The 22100-nt window shown below is 36.1% G+C and overlaps 2 protein-coding genes and 1 long non-coding RNA gene across 3 annotated transcripts; all 3 read right to left on the bottom strand.

The window, feature by feature from the left end:
- Positions 1-11408: 11408 nt before the first annotated feature.
- LOC139432508 (uncharacterized) lies at positions 11409-12451 on the bottom strand. Its single transcript, XR_011642282.1, has 2 exons — positions 12194-12451; positions 11409-11988 (listed from the first exon to the last, which is right to left on the bottom strand). It is a non-coding gene; the product is annotated as an uncharacterized lncRNA (long non-coding RNA).
- Positions 12452-14299: 1848 nt separating this feature from the next.
- Positions 14300-16348, bottom strand: LOC139432511 (uncharacterized). The gene has a single exon (XM_071201200.1). It carries the CDS (start codon positions 16346-16348, stop codon positions 14300-14302), a length of 2049 nt encoding a protein of 682 aa, XP_071057301.1.
- Positions 16349-16471: 123 nt separating this feature from the next.
- LOC111416212 (uncharacterized) lies at positions 16472-19477 on the bottom strand. The gene has a single exon (XM_023048178.2). It carries the CDS (start codon positions 19475-19477, stop codon positions 16472-16474), a length of 3006 nt encoding a protein of 1001 aa, XP_022903946.2.
- Between the last annotated feature and the right edge of the window lie 2623 nt (positions 19478-22100).

Genomic DNA, 22100 nt, shown 5'->3' with positions numbered 1-22100 from the left:
AATACATAAAGATGATATAGATTCATGTTGAATTTGTTTAACAGTTTTCATCCGAGCATTCAGTTCACAATTGAGACAACTGTATTTCTTTCCTAGACACGAAAATGATAATAAATGAAAATAATAGCAAATAATAAGCATAGAGTTGCGAATATCTGTGATAATCTGTTTTTAAAATAACATCTCAATTTCCTTAGAACAAATTTTGTCAACAATGGTTATCCTCGTAAATTGGTCAACAAAGTTTTGTTTTCAACGTATTCACACAATAATATCAACCAGATCGGTTTAACTAGTCCTGAATTAATTAATACAGAGCGTTTCACTTATAAAAAGCTTCCATACATAGGAAGGTTAAGTGACCAGTTAAAGAAAACGTTGAAATGTATTGATAACATAAGGATCATTGACTGTTGTGATAACAAATTAGGAAACCATTTTACTAAACTTAAGCATAATACTGATGATAATTTTAGATCCAAATTGATTTATTGTGTTTCATGCAGGGGTTATGATGGAAAGTATGTTGGTCAGACCAGTCAGTGGTTGAAGTGTAGAATCTCAAAACATGCAAGCGACTGCAGACTAAAAAAGTATAGTAATGCTTTATCCCAACACGTTGCCGCACTCCAAAACATGAATTTGATTTTCGGGATGTAAAAATCTTGGATTCAGAAAGTAATTATGATAATAGACTGTTCTTGAAGATGGTACACATCAATTATACACAGAATGCTATAAATTTTAAAACAGTGTTATAAACCGACCAATTTATTTTTTAATTAATTTCATTTCATTTTCTATTTTTTACGCTGACGAGCGGTAATACGATATCGCCTAGTCGTACGTGATTGTCCGCTTGTTTTCAATTTGTAAAACAGAATGTAAGTTGTTCCCAACGGAAAAACATCAAATAAAAGAAGTTCGTCAAGGAAGCTTTTGGTTTAACTTGCAAACCCTCTTCTTCTTCCCAGTAAGAACCCCTTGGTTCGCAACAAATTTTGGTGTCAGGTGTGGGGTTGTGCAATGTTTTGATAAAAAAAAAAATATCGAAGTACAAGCACAACCAGGACTCTTTTGGTGATCATTTTCCGAAATTAGAAGATAATCATTCTGCTCCGGCGTGATCCACTGCCAATTGATTTCCAAGGAAGAATCGAAGATAAGCAAGTAACCATTGCCGCGAGAAAAGACCACGGGACTCGTAAAAACAACCCGGACGACAACGACTCCGACGGAACAACTTCGCAATCAACATCGCCGATCAACGCTGGTTCCGACGAAAGTATAATCTAACACGAAACAACAAGGTGAGTCAATCTTTTCTTTTTTTCATTTCATGAGAGTTATTATAACGTTTGATGAACACGCGTTCGAAAGCTAAAGCCGCGTCGAAACCCTCTTCTAGCGCATTAACAGCTTCAGGTAGTAATCAACCCGCAGACGATCCAAACGATCCAGATTTTCATTCTATAACTCCCTCGAAATCTTCAAATCTTGATCCATTAGATATCATGGCGGTACAAGCTGCAGATTTTGATGGAAATCGCGAAAACCTACATAAATTCATAGCTTGTTGTGAAATTGTAAGCACAACCGCCGTTAACCCAAATTCACAGTTAATGCTAGTAAAAATAATTACGACAAAATTGAATGGATGCTTATAACGTAGTTAAACATAGAACTTTTTTAACCTGGGCGGATCTTAAGAAAGCCCTTCAGGACCAATTTCTAGAAACACGCACTATTGCCCAATTACAGCTAGAATTACTAAGTATCCGACAAAGTAATAATGAAAGTGTACGGGAATTTTCAAATAAAATAGAAAAAATTTTAAATGACTTAGATGATGCTTGCATTGCTAGTCAGGGAGCAGATTCCGCCGAAGTTGTTCATAACCTAAATAAGAAAACTGCATTTCAAGCTTTCACTCAGGGACTAAATTTTAAATATAAAACCCTTATAAAAGCGTCGCGTTTTGAAAACCTAAGTGAAGCAATTGAAGCCGCTGTAGAAGAAGAAAGAATTTCTAATGTAGTAGGTTTTATCGCCCATGATCATAAACAGCCATCAAAGCCTAAATGTAATTATTGCAAGAAAACGGGACATATCGAAAAAAATTGTTTTTCAAAACGTAATACAGCGCCCCATTCAGGCAACAGTGGTATTAATGTTTCTTTCCCATCATTTCCTAAACGAGAGATAAAGACAGAACCGGGCGTTACTGTAATAAATTGCGCATATTGTAAAAATCCTGGACATCATATTCGGGACTGTTTCAAAAAACGACGAGTAGACGAATTCCATAGCAAGCGTCCTCAAATAAATTCATTAGAATCGCAACCTAACGCGGGAAACGCGACAAGCGCGGTCGGTGCCCTGGGCAGCGCCAACCTTGTCAGCGCTTTGCCCCAACAATAGACGTTCCAATTTCTTTAAATCAAGAAAAACATCCTTATGCAGTTAAATCAGCAAATTCTTTCACTTTAAACCTGTGTGAAATAACTTCATTAGATGAAGTCTCTTTAAAGGTTGATATTTGTAATAGTAATCTTCTTAATTTCTTAGTCGATAGCGCAAGTGAGATAACTCTTTTAAAAGAATGTTATGTTAACGGAAACACTATCTGTTATACAGATTTTAAGGCCGAACTAAAAGGAATTGGAAGTACATCCATTCCCTCCTATGGCATTTGTTTCATTCAATTTCAAATAGCCGGTCACTACATCCCCCATAAGGTGCATCTTGTACCTGATTCATTTCCTATTACTAGTGACGGTATCTTGGGAAAAGACTTTCTTTCTAAATATCAAGCAGTTATTGACTACTCAGCAAAACTTTTAAAATTCAATTTTAATAATCATTCGTTTGTACTGAATTTGCATAATTCAAATAAAATCATAATACCTCCTAGAAGCGAGGTCATTACTCGTGTTAAACTAGAGGTTAAACACGACGCTTTATGCTTGGCGCAAGAAATCCAAAGCGGTGTATTTGTAGGGAATTGTTTAATAAAATCCACTGACGGTTTTTCGAATATTCCCCTCTTAAATTCAAACGAAGAAGAAGTAAGGTTAGAAAATTTGAATCTTAAAACCGAGAATCTTTCTGATTATATCATCTTACAATTAAACGAAATCCCCATTAGTTTTGATAGATTTAATCTACTCCAAAATTCCTTAAAACTTGGACATATCGATAAAAATCATGCAAGTAGCATCTTAGAAATTTGTAAGGAATATCAAGACATCTTTTTGCTTGAAGGCGATAAGTTGCCATACACAACTGCCACCATGCACACAATTCCTACTAGTGACAGTGTTCCCATAAACGTAAAACCGTACAGGTTACCATTTCATCAACAAAATGAAATAAAATCCTAAATTAATGCGATGCTAAAAGACGACATCATAACCGAATCTCAATCTCCGTACAACTCACCTCTTCTTGTTGTACCAAAAAAGGTTGATAGCAATGGCATTAAGAGATGACGTGTCGTGGTAGATTTTCGACAACTCAATGACAGAACGATTTCTTCCGTATATCCTCTGCCTAACATTGTCGAAATATTAGATCAACTAGGAAAATCCAAATTTTTTAGTTCCATCGATCTAGCTTCTGGTTACCATCAAGTACTAATGTCACCAGAAGATAAACACAAGACCGCTTTCTCGTCACCACACGGTCATTTTGAATTTGCCCGTATGCCCTTCGGACTGAAAAGAGCACCCGCTACCTTTCAGAAATTAATGAACCAGGTATTAACCGGTTTGCAAGGTACAAAGTGTTTTGTCTATCTCGACGATATTGTCATATATGGAGAAACGTTGGAGGAACACAATTCGAAATTGATTCAAATCTTTGAGCGTCTTAGGAAGCATAACTTAAAATTAAAGCCGGAAAAATGCGAATTTCTACGGCCTGAGTTATTATATTTAGGTCATATAATCACTGAGCATGGCACGTATCCTGATCCACAAAAAATTTCTTGTATTATCAAATGTGCTACACCTAAAAGTGCGAAGGACGTTAAATCCTTCTTAGGACTAGCCGGTTACTATCGCCGTTACATTGAAAACTTCGCAAAAATTGTCCACCCACTTAACGCTTTATTGAAAAAGGACTCAGTATTTAAATGGACTCCTTCTTGTACTGTAGCTTTCGAGGAACTTAAAACTAAACTAACTAGTCCACCTGTTCTTCAATACCCAGATTTCAACCAAAGTTTTATACTTACTACGGACGCAAGTTCTCAAGCTATAGGTGCCGTATTATCACAGGGTGTAATAGGTAAAGATCGTCCTATCGCGTATGCATCCAGAATCCTAAATAAGGCCGAAATGAATTACAGCACAATAGAGCGAGAATTGCTAGCGATTTGCTGGGCAACAAAACATTTTCGAGCGTATCTTATAGGTAAACCCTTTACGATCGTAACTGATCATAAACCACTCCTCTGGTTATTTTCTGTAAAGGATCCTGGAAGCCGGTTGATGAAATTTAGATTAAAGCTGGAAGAGTATGAGTACTCGATAGCGCATAAACCAGGAAGTAGCAATACGAACGCCGATGCTTTAAGTAGATTACCTGTAAATGTAGTAACACGTGCACAAGCGCACAATGACCTTAACTACGAAAATTTTCTGACTGAGTCAACATCTAATTCAATCATAAATGATGACGTCATCGATAGCCATGAAAACTTGGCATCTGCTCCAAAATTGTTTACACGAGTTTACTTTCCAACCAACTGTCTTAAAACCTAAAATTGACGTAATTCGAGCTATGATCAAATTCATCTTTCAAAATTCTCCGATTAAAGTAACAATTTACCATAATCACGTATCCGATGTAAGTTCACCTGAACAGAAAGAAACCATCCTTAAAGAGTATCACACAAATCCTCTCGGAGGACATCAAGGGGTCAATAAAACCTACAAAAGAATTAGAAAATTTTACAAGTGGCCTAACATGCTAAAAGAAATAAAACGTGTCATTAAATCATGCGTAAGATGTAACTCAAATAAATCATTCAGACCAACCAAAATGCCTTTAGAAATTACGAGCACCGCAACTAAACCTTTCGAAAAAGCTTTTCTCGATATTGTTGGACCACTAACTCCTTCTGAAAACGGAAATAAATATATTTTAACCTTTGAAGATGATCTAACTAAATTTGCAGAAGCGATTGCAATTCCCAATCAAGAAAGCCACTCAATTGCTGAGAAGTTCGTTACCAATATCATTTGTAAATTTGGTACTCCTGAGTATCTATTAACCGATCAAGGTTCAAACTTTTTGAGCGCATTATTTAAAGATGTGTGCAAACTGTTACATATCTCAAAAATACAAACAACTGCCTTCCATCCGCAGTCAAATGGTAGTTTAGAAAGATCTCACAGAAATCTGGTGGAATATCTACGGAATTTTGTTAGGAAAGATCAAGCCAATTGGGATTCATGGTTGCCTACGGAGTAACAAGGAGTAACTGGTTTTACTCCTTTCTCTTTACTATTCGGGCGAGAAGCCGAATTACCGACATCCTTATAGCGTCATCCTCAACCCTGTTATAATTATGACTGGTACAGTAATGAACTAAAAGCCAGGTTGCAACATTCCCACGAAATAGCTCGACAAAATTTAATTTCGAATAAAATTCAATCCAAAGTCAGATATGACCGTACAACAAATCCTATAAAATTAAAAGAAGGTGACCAAGTCATGCTTCGGAATGGTACGCGTAGAAACAAACTCGATGAAATTTACAAAGGCCGTAAACAGCACAATACAGATAGGAAGAAAATGTATTAAAGTCCATAACAATAGGTTAAAACTATTCGGTAATGAATAAAACAATTACAACTATTCTTTTTTTCCTTTTTGCAGGATGTCACTAATACCACTCCTGTTCTGCTTTCTACTTGCCAAAAGTGCCGTTTCGGAAGATCCTTATGAAGTAATACCTCTAAATTCATCTAGTGGAATTTATTTCGAAACCCTGAAACCGATTGCCTTGTATAATACAATAAAGATACCAAAAGATAATAACCAAAGATTCTTTCTTAAAATGTTGCATAGCTATGTTTGTTTAAAATTTTTCAAGTTCAATTAGAGAACTATTTTTCGTATTCTCCCGCTTATTTCCTAACGCTCAACTTTTTCCTTAACCTACAACCGTTTTTAACTACGCACCCTCAGTCCGCTCAAAGATGTCGGGAAGTGAGTGTGACTCAAATTAAAGTTTTTGTTTTTTCGTTTCAATGATTTATATTTTATAAAATTAAGTCGATCACTTTCATTTCAATTTTAATCTACGTTGTATCAACTTAATTCCGTTACGGTTTTCATATTTTTATAAATATTTTTTGGCTTAACCTATACATGATATAAATTTGAGGTTATAAAAGGCATGGACATTGCAGAGGTATGCGTAAATAACAATACTTTCAATTGAGATGTTCTATTTTAAGATTTTGCAGTTTAATGTCAACATTTAATAACAATTCTATGTCAAGAAACCTAAATTTGAACATACAAATAATTTCACTTCTACATTCGGAAAGGAATTCTCATGTCGACTCTCTCGTTATATACATCTATTGTCCAATGACGGTAAATATAGAAATTCTTTGTAATCATAAGATTTTTAACTTGATATGTTATGTTAATCTCTCTATTTTTGTTATGTACACTAGTCGTGCCCGTAGATGCCTCAACGGCGAAACACGTGTCGCACCGAATTTATTAAATAAAGTAAATATTCATCGTTCAAGCCAAACATAACCTTTTTATTTCAAATTTGTATAATACAGTCTGGAAACTTCATACTGTTATAGATTTCAAGAATTACGTTAGTTTGTACACTTTAGCTAAGTTTAGTATGGAAAGGTTAAACACCATCTGCTTAAACGACACTTCCCACAAGATTTCGCAATGTGAACATTTCAGAAAATTGGTACATTTTGTAGAGCATTCTATTGAATCTCGTAACACACTATTACATGAATTACTAGGGCTTGAAAAAGGGACACGAACAAAGAGAGGCGCATTCAATTTTGTAGGTAGCGCGACAAAGCTACCCTTTGGAACTCTTGACGCAGAAGACGGCATTTTTCTTAATAACAAAATTCATAAGTTAGAACAAAATCAGAATAATTTAGTCGAATTGGCGCGACAACAAATTTCCACTTTTAATACCGCTATGGATGCATTAAATAATACCATCATTAATAATAATAAAAACTTTGCATCCCTAGGAGTCAAAACTAAACAGCTGTCCGCATACATAACCAACCTTTCACATGTAGTAAACAATGTTTCATCCCATAACCTTTTTGTAGAACAGTTAACTGAAGCCGTAGTATTATTTGAATTACTAACAAACTACTTATATCATTTTCAAGATAATTTTGTGGAAGTACTCGTTGATGCGCACCGATGAGTACTTCATCCATTTTTGCTAAGTCCCACTAAATTAATCGAAGAGTTAAAAAGAATTCAAAATTTAATCCATAGCGATCTAGCTTTTCCGTTCAATATAATGAAACATAACTCTCATGATTTGTACAAAACGTTGAGATTGACTGTTTTCGTGCATGACAATACAGTGCAAATAATTGTGCGAGTGCCGTTAGTAAATCGCGAGATGTTTCAAATAATAAAAGTGACAAGCGTTCCGACTAACGTGAAAGACAATGTTTTCGTTTATATCGCCCCGACGTCAGAATATTTAGTATTAAGTAATAACAAACAATTGTTTTTCGAAGTAGATAGTAGTTATGTTCGTTCTTGTGTAGAATTAAGTCATGATTTAATTTGTAAGCAGCAAACTCCGATCCTTTTTGTTAATACGAATACAAATTGCGCACTTAATATGTTTTTAAATGAAATACTTACTAGTAGTTGCGAGAAGAAATTTATTAAATTAAATAACGCAATATTTGTTAATTTAGAAACTAAAAATTCATGGATGTACGCAACAGCAAATCCGATAACCATACAAATTAAATGCACTCCAAATGATTTTAAACTTACATTATCTCAAACAGGAATTTTAAAAATGAAATCCTTTTGCATAGCATCTACTAGTTCAGTTCTGTTAAATTCTTTCGGCGAAATTGATATCAACTTCTTTAATTTATCTTTTATACCGAAAATAAATTTAAAAAATTTACTTTTCAACGAAACTTTACAGTTTGACAAAATACCAGACCTAAACAATACCTTAGTTACTTATAATTTAGAAAATCTAGACAAGTTTAGTGCTAGTTTACACATTTTACGTAAAACGGAAAAATCCTTGACGAAACACGATATTCATAATTATGCTGTTAATTATACCACAGTGATTTTAATAGTTTTAGCTATCTTTATGTTCATTGGGTATTTGTCTTATTTAAAAAGGAAACGTAACAATATAGATCAAAATAAACAGCCTCACTCTGAAACGATTTACGCTAGTGTAAGTAAAGACATTGGAAATCAGGAACCTGAAATTTGCAGCAATCCCAGCTACAAATTTCTTAAATAGGGGGAAGGTGTTATAAACCGACCAATTTATTTTTTAATTAATTTCATTTCATTTTCTATTTTTTACGCTGACGAGCGGTAATACGATATCGCCTAGTCGTACGTGATTGTCCACTTGTTTTCAAATTGTAAAACAGAATGTAAGTTGTTCCCAACGGAAAAACATGAAATAAAAGAAGTTCGTCAAGGAAGCTTTTGGTTTAACTTGCAAATCCTCTTCTTCTTCCCAGTAAGAACCCCTTGGTTCGCAACAATAGACACATTTTCCTTTACAACAGTTTGAATTTAAAAAAATTTTTAAATGAAAATTTATTTTATAAAATTGTTTTCTGTATAAGAGTAAATTTTTATGTTTAAATTAATATACGTTTATTGTAAACTTTTTTTAATCATTTTCATATATTTTTGTCTTTAAAACAAATTTGAATCTAAAAAATAGTTTGTATGCAACTTTAAAAGCTTGTTAAAATTATTATTTTTATTGAAAATACGTATATTTTTGTTATATTTGCTCTTACTATCAATAAAAAAGCAGTTCACTTTTAAATTTGTGTTTTATTTCTGATTTTTTTAAATAAAAAAAGTAATAATAGAGTTGACCAGTTCAAATTTCGAGCCTAGTTGTGCCATGCAAAAGTGGGGGTAAAATGTGTTGCTCTGATTTTAACATGTAGTTGGTGCTTCTTCTATATGTATATCTGTTCTGTGGCTGGATTGATGCTTTGGGACATTGACCTCGAAGCTGTATGTGATGTATACCCGAAAACTAGTTTTTATCGGACTCCAAGAAATGGCGAGATCACGAAAATAAACTAAAAGTAAAACTTATCACCTCAAGACTTTCGAAATACTGATCGCGAACAAGACGATATTATTCACTTCACGATAAAAGTTTACACAATTTCGGCTAAGTTCACTTGCAGTAACTGTATAAAATAACAGTTTGAATGGGAGCGACGACCAAACACGCTTCGACAGCACGCCATCTTTTTCACGATCCAATAAGAATAAGTTATTATCGTATATATTATCGTATAAGAATCGTTAAAAAATAAAACCATAAATTTGGTCTTTTAAACATTATTGCAAATTATTCGGAAACCGTGTAATAAAAAATTTATTTAACATGATCACCACCTGGCCAAGTACATATCGAATTTGGGGATTCTCTCTTAAAATTTAGGCATCAAAAAAACCAATACCACAACCGATGGGACTTATCCGGTACTTATTATATTACAATACCAATACAAGACAATAGGGCCGTTAAGTATTTTTTTTTATTGGCTCATTCGAAAGTTTTTTAAAATTGATTGACCCCATATTTTTTAATTTTTGATTCTGAGGCTTAGTTTTTCCAAAAAAAAATAATAAAGTTAGAAATTACAGGCCGCGAATTCAGTAGCGCGTCACTCATTGTCAGATTGTACGAGCGTACGATTGGAGCGTATAAAAATCAATAAAATTCCTGGAGAGAGACAATGCTACCAACCTTATGCGCTAGAAGAAAACGGGAGAGAAATCACGTCTGTGAGATATTGCAATGAGACAAAATTGATTTTAAAGCAAATTTAATCTAGTTTTAGTGTGCCTGAAATTATTTCTTAATTTCTATAAATCTCTTTGTTGTGTTGTAATCCACCATTCACTTTTAAATTCCATTTTGTATTGATTTAACGTTTACTTGATTAATAATAAATAATAATTTAAGATGTGAATATTTCCTGTTATTTATATAAACGTTGTTTAATTGCCGAAAGGTAACAACGAAAACCCTCAACAGTTGCATTTTTTTGATTTCAACTCTGCTTATTTGAACGATCATTCAAAACAATGAGAATAAAAAAATCATGTCTTAAAAACAAAATCAGATATTGCAGTAAGATAAGTTAAGTTTAAAAGAAAATGTTATCAGGTTATCTGGTCATCGCTTTGTAAATCGTAGCGTAAATGTGCTACGGAGCGACCAGTATTTATAAATGTTGATAGCCAAAATAAGTTGGTGTTGCAGAAATTATATTAATTTAAATCTTGTTATAGACAGTAAATTATCTTTTACTAGGCACATCATCATTAGAAAGCTTTTAGGGTATTGAAGGGTATATTTCCTTATAGAGCTTTACTCACGCAGAATAAAACCTTATCGAAATAACGGAGCCGCAATCTTCTATAATATGTTTATAGAAGGCAAAGTTAAACTAATTATGAATACTATAACCACAGTATATATATAACAGACAGTCGGTTTAGCGGGAAGACATGCGCAGCCCTCATTACGCTGGTTTAAATCTTGCTAATCGATAGTGTGTCTGTGAGGTTTGTTTTTGTGCAGAGCCGTAACGATAAGTGTAAAGATTAAAATAAAATATCAAACATTATAAATAATGACGTTATTAGTTATATAGTATATAACTCAATAACTAATGTTTTTATCAGTTCAGAAATTTAATTGCGAATAACTTTTTTAATTTAATATTTTCGCCGTTTTAAATGTTTTTAATGCGGACCTGTTGTGTTTTATGCCAGCATAATGGCTTCGAGGTAATTGAAAATCAATTCTCCACATCAAACGTGCCGCCACTGAGTGAGAGTACTGTCTGTTATATATACTGTGCTATAACACAAGAATTTTTATTGTATTAAAAGAAAATACATAGTTAGTCGCATTCTATTTAAAATACACCATTAATTTTTAATAATGTTTAGTACTTGTTTCTGTTAATATCGTCAGAGTTAACGAAATTCGCATTTAATAAAATTTTATTCATCATATTGCTATCAAGTTGAAGTGGTGATTATCCGAAACTTGATTTTATTTGATATCACTAAAAGTAGTTGAGGAAAGGTGTAAACATTATTTTTAACAAAACTTATCGATGTAGTGATGTTACGCTTATTTATTGTAATTTTCGCCCTTGCCACATTGGCACAATGCTAATTCAATACGAACATATAAATGAAAATACTAATAAATGTATTTCTTGAACACATAATTTTGTTTGTTTGTATCCTTACGACGACAGCACTCCACCCTTTTTCCGGGCTCATACATGGCTGAAATTAGCGAATCGCGTATATCAATTTATAGGTATTAAACAGATCTCTTCTTTAATGAGAGCCCTTTATTTAAAGAGTTCTAATCAAATAAAAAGGTCTCATAAAAAACAGTCTATTCACCAGTAACTATGATTGGAGCTCTGTTACTTAATACAAATTACGAATTCAATTTCTTATTTATTAGAAGATATGAATGGACAACCTATTAAAGGAGTTTTCATGAATTTGAAGTTCTTCTTCTTCTCCTGATCCTTATGCCTAATGGCGTCGGATAAATCTTTTTCCTATTCCTCCATCCACCTCTTCCACTCCCTCCGGTTCCTCGCTAATTCTTTTATATCTGCTAGTCTTCCCTCTCTTCTTCCCAACTTCTGTTATTCTTTCCTCCCACCTGATGTATATCTTGTTAAAAAAGTGTGAAAGAGAATAAAGAATAAAGTGGTCGTTAAATGGTTAGGATTCGATTCATCCCTTCGATTCCTTCGATAAAGATAATCGTTTACATTTACATGTTTTTCAAAATATATGTAGATTTAGTTTGTAATTTTTTAAAATAAGTTATGTACTGTGTTTGGTTATGCTGAAGTATTGTATATAAATAACTTACATTGAGGACCTTACTCCTGAGTTAGTCGAGTTAGCCTTGTTTAGGGAATTTCCGCTCTGATTACTTAGCAGTAGCACACCTAAAAATTAATAACTTCTTCTCTAACTTGAAAGACCCAACTTCTACACAGGTCAAGTCTAACGTAGTTTACAACATTGATTGTTCCTCCTGCTGTAATGTAGACGGGGAAGAACACCACCGCCACCAATGTAATGTAGGCGGCGGAAAGGGACCGCCGCCACCAATGTAACGGGTGCTGCCGCCAATGTAACGTGGACGGGGTAAAAGGAACACCGCCACCAACGTTATGCGGACGGAGAATGAAAGAAGTACGGTAGCGTGTACTTACAGAAAGAGAGAAAAAATTATAGAAGATTTTTGAGATGCTGCCACCAGGCAAGTTACGTACTTGGCCGAACGGTTTAAGAAGTTAATGAGTAAAAGGAGGGAGGATCGTAGCCCTTGTGTTGAAATTGAAATAATACGAAACAGGAATTTATATAAAAAATATTAATAATCAAATTAAGAAAAATAAAATATAAAAAAAAAATAGAAAAATAAACTGATCAGGCGTGCTTACGCAAAATTGAAAATGCTGTTTGCTCATAGGCAAGTCTTGAACGCCGATATTAAAAAGAATCTTTGCGAGTCTAATTAATATCGTAATTTTATCCAACTTTATATACTGTGACACAATTTACGGCCACTGCCTGTTGACCGATGATGCGCGACGTATTCAGGTAGTTCACAATTCTTGTATTCGTTTTATATTTGGTATACGCCGACGTCAGAGAGTATCGTATAAGCTGGGGGAGTTGAAGTGGCTGAGTATGTCAAGTCGTCGTCAGTTACATTTTGGTTGTTTTCTTTATAAAGTTGTGTCAAGTAAGCTACCACCTTGTACGGCGTAAGGACCTCATCGATATTCCTCGTCACCGTACCCAATTGTTCAAGAGGTCTTTTAGTTATAACGCGGCATGTATTTTGAATAAGTACAGTCTGCTTTTTGCTCAACCATCGTTTCGCACTTTTAAAGAGTCTCTGCGTCTTAAATTGCTTAATGACTAGCGCGTCGTTCTACCTTCAACTGGAATTAGTGTATATATATATATATATATATTTTCTTTTTAGTTTGTTAGGGACATTTATTAATTTTTATTTGTTTAGGCTCTTCATTTTTTATATTTTTTTCGTTTTTTACTTATCGGCCACGATAATTGTTTCAGGTTGAATTTAATTTTGATTTGTTATTACTTTATTTTGTTTTTTTTATATATTTCTTTTTTTCTGTGTATGGGATTTCCAGGAACACCAGGGTGCCATAATTTGGCTTACTGATGGAAATACCCTTTGGCAAACTCTATATGTTCGAAAACAGTTCAAGAAAATTTGTTTAAAAAAAAAAAATAAAAATAGATTATTTAACGTTAACTCGAAAAAGTTTATAGTGAACGACAGAAAATTAAAGTTTATAATTAAGTCTTACTCTTTTAATCAATGTTTAAATTTACACAAAGAATAACTCGTTTCACAAGGAAGAACAGATACACTTGAAGGCTGGACACAAAAGAGAATTTATTGAAAGACATAACTAGTTACATTACACGTTTTGAAATTTCTGCGCACGCACCACTCGACACTCAAACAAAAATTAAAATAAATAAATGAATAAACGTATTAATTTTGAAGTTATAAATTGAATTTTAAACATTCCGCCCGCCTTGCCGAGCATGTCGGCAATAAAGAAAACGATATGAAAAGCGGTAACGTCAAAACAGATAACTTTGTGAAATGAAAATAAAGAATTCTATATAAGAAATAAATCGCGACCTTTCGTCTAACTGTCCACATGGACTTACAAAATGTGTACAAAAAGGGTTACCGAAATCGAAAGAGTAAACGCAAAGGGACACAATTCATTTGACAGTTAAACAAAGCATTGAATCGAATTTGAACAGAGAGTTAACGAAAATTACGGTATCAAAATAAGAATTGAAAAGTGAAAACATGTACCGTCGACAAAAATGAGAAATAAACAACAAAATTGCAAGTAAGTGAAAATAGATATAAACATATATCTTCGTTGTGGGGAATTAAACAAAATCTTTAACAGGGAAGTACACATAACTTAGCGATAGGACGAATTAGTGTGGTAGTAGGCGTCTTTATTGTGGCAATCCTAACATTGCCATCGGAACCGGAGTGAAGCTGAAGAACTCGTGCCATCAACCAGTTAGCTGGAGGGAGTCGCTCATCCTTGACGAGTACCAGACTTCCAATCTCTGGTAGGTTTCGTTTATCAAACCATTTAGTCGAGTTCTGGATTGATTGAAGGTAGAATCTTTCCCATTTTCTCCAGAAATCCTCTACCATTCGTCGAAGAGCTTGCCAGCGAGAGAGACGAGATACATTTTCGTCTAAGAGGGACGGCTCGGGAACGATATTAAGAGCCGAACCAATCAAGAAATGAGCTGGTGTAAGAACGTCATAATTGCTAGGATCCTCGGAGATTGCACAAAGAGGTCTAGAGTTCAAAACAGCCTCAATTTGAACTAATACAGTGTAGAACTCCTCGTAGGTAAGCAGGGTAGCTCCGACAATTTTTTTAAGGTGTGTTTTGACGGATCGTACTCCAGCCTCCCATTTTCCGCCAAAATGTGGTGCAGCTGGAGGATTAAACCTCCATTGTGTCCCGTCGTCGCTCAAGATTCCAGCAATGTGTTTCCACTCCTTTGAAGCAGCTGAAAACATTGTCCGAAGTTCGCGGTCGGCGCCAACCAGATTCGTTCCGCAGTCACTGTATAAATATTTACAGAGACCTCGACGACCGGAAAATCGTCTATATGCTGCCAGGAAACCCGATGTTGAATAATCGGTCGCTATTTCGAGGTGAATGGCCGATGTTGCTAAACATATAAACAATACTAAGTACCCTTTATAAGTCTTACCGCTTCGCCCTCGGAAGGTTCGAAGCTGAAAAGGTCCAGCGTAGTCGACTCCGGTGTTGGTGAATGGTCTGGATGGTGTGACACGTGAAGGGGGCAACTGTCCCATAAGTTGCTGGCTCGCCTCCGTACGTTGTTTAGCACTGATCATACATTTTTGGATGAAGGATCTGATCGGAACGCGACCACCGACAATCCAAAAACGACGTCGTATTGACGACAAGGTTAGCTGGGTCCCTCCGTGCAATGTGCCCCGATGGTGATTGTCTATTATTAATGTTGTTAATCTGGATTCTTTGGGCAATATAATCGGATGCTTCTCGTCCCAATCCAGAGCAGCAAATCTAAGGCGACCAGTCACTCTAAGAAATCCTTCACCATCAAGGAATGGAGTAAGTCGGTACAACGAACTTGAATTCTTTACCACTCGTCCTTCTTGCAGAGTTCCGACTTCTTCGTCGAAATGAAACTTTTGACATTCTCGTATCCAGAACATAAGAGCATGGTTAATTTCTTTTGGTGAAAGAACTTCTGTAACAGAATCAAATTTTAGTCTGTTGAAAATGCGAAAGCACCAGGCTGTGACGCGAAGAAGCTTATTAAGCGTTGAATATCGATGTTTCAGGTTCCAGCCATACATGACAGATGCTGTATGAATAATTGGATTAGAACGTTGCTCTCGTTTTGCCTCGGATGGTGCTGCTGGTCGACCGGAAGGCCAGTTGGACGAAGGTAGAGACAACCACGAAGGTCCTGACCACCAAAACGAATCATGCTGGAGTCGATGTACGGGAACTCCTCTGGAAGCGAGGTCAGCAGGGTTGTCTTGACTCGTAACATAGGACCACTGAGCTTCGGGTAATTCCTGGATTTCTATTATTCGATTACGGACGAAGTCCTTCCATCTGCTTGGGTGGCTGCATATCCATGAAAGGACCACCGTCGAATCACTCCACAGATGGACGGGAACATCTTGGATGTCTAAAACACTTAGAACGCGTTTCGTCAACCGCACCAGAAGAACAGCCGCGCATAACTCGAGCCGCGGGATAGTAACACTTTTTAAAGGCGCCACTTTTGTTTTAGAACCAATTAACGAAATTACAACTTTACCGGGTTTAGTTACACGAAGGTAAATGACTGCTCCAAACGCGTTATTAGAAGCGTCCGCGAAACCATGCAATTCAATGGAAGTGACGTCGCTGTTCATCCCAAGCCAACGCGGTACGCGAATAGTTGGAATACCGCGAAAATCGTCAAGAAACGACGTCCACTTCGAAACCAAGTCGTTTGGTAAAGATTCATCCCAGTCGAGTTTGCGCGTCCACAATTCTTACATGAAAATCTTCGCTGTGATTATCAACGGAGACAACCACCCGAGAGGGTCGAATAACCGCGCAATAAATGATAATACCGAACGTTTGGTAAGTTTTACAGAATTTTCGCGCGTAAAGTTCAAACTAAATAGAAATTGATCGTCTACTTTATTCCAGAGAAGTCCGAGCTCGCGAGGAGAGTGACCATCATCAATGTCTAGGGTACTCGTTTCTGCGATGAGATCAGAAGACAATAATGTAAGAGCCTCCGAACGGTTCGAATTCCACTTATGCGCGTTAAAACCGCCCGCCGTTAACACTTGGTTTAGTTGGAAGATTACCTCCTGCACCTCATCAATATCATTCCCTCCGGAAAGAATGTCGTCAACATACGTGTCTTTGATAAGTATCACCGCGCCGAGAGGTTGACGAGAATGATGTTCGTTCGCGAGTTGACGAAGGCAACGAATTGCCAAGTAAGGCGCGCATGAAAGACCGTACGTAACCGTGGTGAGTTCGTAGCTCTTAAGCTTTTGCGAAGAGTCTTCCCGCCACACGATCCTCTGGAATGGTAAATCATCCTCATGCACCTTGATCTGGCGGTACATTTTCTCAAGATCGCACGAAAAAGCTACCGCGTGGCGCCTCCACCGCATTAAAACGTCTATTAATTCGTTTTGGAGTTTTGGTCCCGTATGAAGGCAATCGTTTAGTGACACTCCCGTTGACGTTGGTTGGGACCCGTTAAAAACCACCCGCAATCGCGTGGTCGAACTGGTTTCACGAACGACTCCATGGTGAGGTAAATAATAGTTCGGAAAAGTTAATTTCCCAGAAACATGCCGCATATGTCCCAATGAAAGATACTCGCTCATAAATTTACTATATTCGAACTTGAGCTGTTCATTTTTCGCGAACCTTAACTCCATTCGGTTGAAAGAACCCACAGCGACCGAATAAGAAGTTCCGAGCTCATTAGGCGACTTCCGAAAAGGTAACCGTACTAAAAATCGACCGTTCGAATCTCGCGAATGAGTTTGTGTAAAGTGCTCTTCACACTCGCGTTCGTCAGATGAAAGACGCGGAATATTGACGGTATCATCTTCTTGCTTCCAGAAGCGCTGCATCACGTCGAGGAATTCCCGGTCGATGGAACATTGAAAACCATAAAAGCTCGAATGATTAGAAGGTTGTTCAGATAACACGCCGGAAAGAACCCAACCGAGGGCAGTTTGCTGCGCAATTAAAAGACCGTCTTTGCTCTTTAATACACCGTTTTGAATTATTTTTGAATAAAACTGAACTCCCAGTATTAAGTCGATTTTTCTTTCTGAGGTAAACTCTGGATCCGCTAAAGGCAGGTCACTCATTTCAATCGGTAAGTGTTTAAAACGCTTTTGAGGCAAATAAGAGGTTAATTGTGGTAAAATTAAAGTTTCCTCTTCGAAGGAAATGATCGGATTCAGTCGCGAAACCAACCGTACCGATACCACGCCGTTGGTAACGCAGGTACGCTTCGACCCGATCCCGGTTATAGGAACGTTCGCTGAACGCCGTTGAAGATGAAACTGTTGAACTAATGTTTCGCCGACGAAAGACACCTCCGAACCTTGGTCAATCAACGCGCGAACTATTAACGAATCTCCGCGGGGCGAGATGATCCGCACTAAAGCCGTGGCAAGGAGCACCGAAGTTTGAAGGTGATGAGAATGCACGACATGGCTTGATGAAGGAAGTTGTTTCGCTGGAGAGTTCGATTGTGGATTGGTGTTTTTATTATTAAATATACGTGCCTCGGGAGGAGCTTCGTGAAGGGTGGAATGATGGGGCTTGTTACAGAACCGACACCGTTTAGAAACTCGACATTTTTTAAACAAGTGTGGCCCCAAACAATTAAAACAGAGACCCCGTGAGATTATTAAATCTGTTCTTTGAGACGCATTCCGTGTTAAATACTCTGGGCAACTGGCAATGTAATGAGCAGCTCCGCAAGCCGAACATCCCGAAGTTGGAACTGACGCGTTGTGAGATTTGAAATTAAAATTTTTATTAAACGATTGCGTAACTCTTTTATTATTTCCAGGCAGCTTTTCGATCGCTTCAAGGGTGTAGATCCTACGAACAAGAAATTCCTCAAATTCCTCGAATGTTGAAGGGTCACGATAACTGCTAATGGACTTTTCCCAATCTTTAGCCGTTTCTGAATCGAGCTTGCGAACAATCAAATAAACCAAAATATTATCCCAATACTTTATCGGACATCCCAACGACTCCAATGCCCCCAATGCTTCTTTAACTTCCCCGAGAAGTTTCTTCAACTCAGAAGCTGATTCAGTTTTAAGAGAGCGCGCCGACAACAATAGCGTTAATTGTGTGTCTACCATAACGCGACGATTTTCATAACGTTCTATCAATAACGTCCACGCCCGTTGAAAATTGTCGTTGGTAACTAATAAGTTCTTAAGTAATTGCGCGGGTTCATTAATAAGGCACATTTTTAGGTAATGAAATTTCTCAACGTTGGAAATATCATCGTTGGAATGTACCATTGAGAAAAACAAATCACGGAACTGTGGCCAGTTACTGTAACTACCATCGAAAACCGGAAGCTTAATTTGAGGCAGTTGTCTCGAACGCGAATACGAAGGTACAGCTGCTGGTTGAATTGGTTGTGGACTCGAACAGTTCTCAACCGAAGGTGCCACCGATTGCCTGCTTCGAACCGAAGATGCTGCGGAGGATCCCCTTAAGGACCGTAAAGATTCCAGAAGAAAAGTCTTTGCGTCCAAATACGCTTCCTCACAAACCGCGAATTGATCGTCCGAAAAGTATATAGTATCGGCATATTCGACTTTACAAGGGATTAATTTCTTATGAATATTAAAAAATTCATTCCAACTGACTTCTAGTCGATCAAGTCGACTTTTAAGATTGCTGGAGATAACGCGAGAAATTGTACCGAAAAAGTCGTTTTGTTGCTCGAAAAGCGCGTTTATGTCTCTCTTTTTTTCTTCAGTAGACATCTTGAATGCGAAGAAATAAAGTCTCGTTAGAAAATATCCGAACTAGAATAATTAACTCCGTACCGAAAGAAATTAGTTATAAATAATCTATAATATTAATCAGAATCGCCGCTAACTCGAAAAAGATGTCCGCAAGTTAAACCGTACGCACATCCGCGAGTTGATCCGGCTCGAAGGACCAAAAAATGTTCGAAAACAGTTCAAGAAAATTTGTTTAAAAAAAAAAAATAAAAATAGATTATTTAACGTTAACTCGAAAAAGTTTATAGTGAACGACAAAAAATTAAAGTTTATAATTAAGTCTTACTCTTTTAATCAATGTTTAAATTTACACAAAGAATAACTCGTTTCACAAGGAAGAACAGATACACTTGAAGGCTGGACACAAAAGAGAATTTATTGAAAGACATAACTAGTTACATTACACGTTTTGAAATTTCTGCGCACGCACCACTCGACACTCAAACAAAAATTAAAATAAATAAATGAATAAACGTATTAATTTTGAAGTTATAAATTGAATTTTAAACACTATACTTAGTTATTTTAATGTATTACTTATATTGTAGTATTCTTTTATGCCAATAAACTATTATTATTATTAAAACAACCAAAAAAATTAAGTTAAAATATTAAAGAAGAAAAAAAAACTAATTGAACAAATTTTGGATAACGGAACGTTAATTATGGATACAAATACTAGTGATGGTTATGAGTTTCAAGAGAACAATAGTAATTAATTATGCTTACTTATTCTACGCCACGACGACGCTTTTCCACCAGGATTCGGACGCTTCAGGAGGTGGCTTCAAGGCACAATTTCGATAGGAGGATTCGATTTCTTTAGCAAATTACCCACCACAAACCACCAGGCGATAAAGCTGACTTAAGCAAAATAATTATACAAAACGCAATTTAATATACAGGGCGGTTTGTTACATCACCCCCTTCCTCAGAAAAGAATGTGTGCCCTGAGGTGCCATTCCTTTTCGCGTTAATCCTTTACAACGTAGAAGAACGTACAACGCTTAAAATTAACCCTTTTAAAACCTTAAAACTAACACCATTAAATTCTTCAACGACACCCACTTCGAAAGTTCCTAAAGATCACTTTCATACTACAATCCCTTTCACTTGAAAATGGCGGTTTGTTACACTGCCATTTTTCCTACATTGAAATGACTGGTCAGAGAGTCATATCAAGAGTTCAACAACATCAAAGAGACGTAAAAAATAACAGTACTCGTACTGCTTTGTGCTCTCTGAGAATCTCTCTGTAAGAGGCAATTTATAGGTATGTGCTACATAAAAACCACGCCTAACGTTTTGAATTTCGTTATTGACTTGGAGGCTCTTAGTCCTTCTTATGCGGAAATATTACAAATAGCATCTAAAAAATAAGGCTGTTAATTGTAGTTAGGTTTCCGTTAATCATTTAATTTGTATTTTTGCCTATATTTAAGTTCAATGTGAACAGATCCGGACTATGCCTGGTTATCTGTTGTAGGAAGGTGGTGAAATAAAGACGAGTAGATAATTAATTCATACTAAATTTTATTATACAAATTTTTAGTTTATATACAAAACCTTAAAACTACAATGTGCGATTGATTCCAAAACAATCGTGTCTTATTTACAAAAATTAAATTAACAATTATTTTACGTCCTCAATTCTTGTTTGAGCACTGCCGATATCGATCCTTAATCGGCAATTGATCGATGGACCTGCTGAGTTGCAGCACTTCGTCAGGTGTTGTTGCGACCGCTAACTGGGTCGGTTCGAACCTTGCGTTATCACTATTTTAATTTATTTCCTAAGTTGTTTGTAATATTAAAAAAATCTTTTTTGTTTAATTAAGATTAAACACAATGACATAGTAGCCTCATAGTTTCTAATTAATATTTAATCAGTTGCTGTTTGGGTTGCCTATGTGTTCTCTGATTAATCGCGTGGGTGGTTGGCCATTTTCTCTCTCATCTTTTAATGTGTTTTCGTCGGCTGTCTTTTTAGATATTAACTGTTAATTTTTACTGCTTGTACCTTGTTTGCAGTTTTTTTGGGCTTTAGTATGGTGTTGCCCTTAAGTTGTGTTGCCTTTAAGTCAATTGAATTAGTAAAAATTTTGTCAAATTAACTTGATAAGTTTATAGTCCTCGCGCCACACATCATTGCTTTGATTGTTAATTCTCCCTTTTCCGTGTTATTTAGTCTTGATAATGAGCTCATAAAAGCTCGAAAGCTCGACAAATTTTTGAATAAACACATCTTATGAAACTAACGAGAACATAGTTTCCCTACATCATTGGAGTTAACAACCTTTCCCGTTAAGAACTTTAGTGCTTAAATTTTATGTAGTACTTTGTTACTTCTTGTACACTCAAAAACAATCAATTTCTGATACTTCAGGTATGGTTTTGAGGAATTTGATGATACATTGAAAACTGCCACAGATAGATATAGGAATCTTTCTAATTGAGTTGTAGATAATTAAATTAACAACATACGAGTATACTTCACACATTATCCCGATCTGCTACAGATTCCGTCTCCAGATTTATAAAATTCCAAAAATTAATACCTTATGACCGCCCGTTTATGCAACTTTGTTCGCATTTCTCTTAA

Source organism: Onthophagus taurus, unplaced genomic scaffold (assembly GCF_036711975.1).
Source record: "Onthophagus taurus isolate NC unplaced genomic scaffold, IU_Otau_3.0 ScKx7SY_20, whole genome shotgun sequence".
In the NCBI taxonomy this organism is placed as follows: Eukaryota; Metazoa; Arthropoda; class Insecta; order Coleoptera; family Scarabaeidae; genus Onthophagus; species Onthophagus taurus.
The sequence above is the reverse complement of the archived record's forward strand: the minus strand, read 5'-3'. Positions and strand labels throughout refer to the sequence as shown.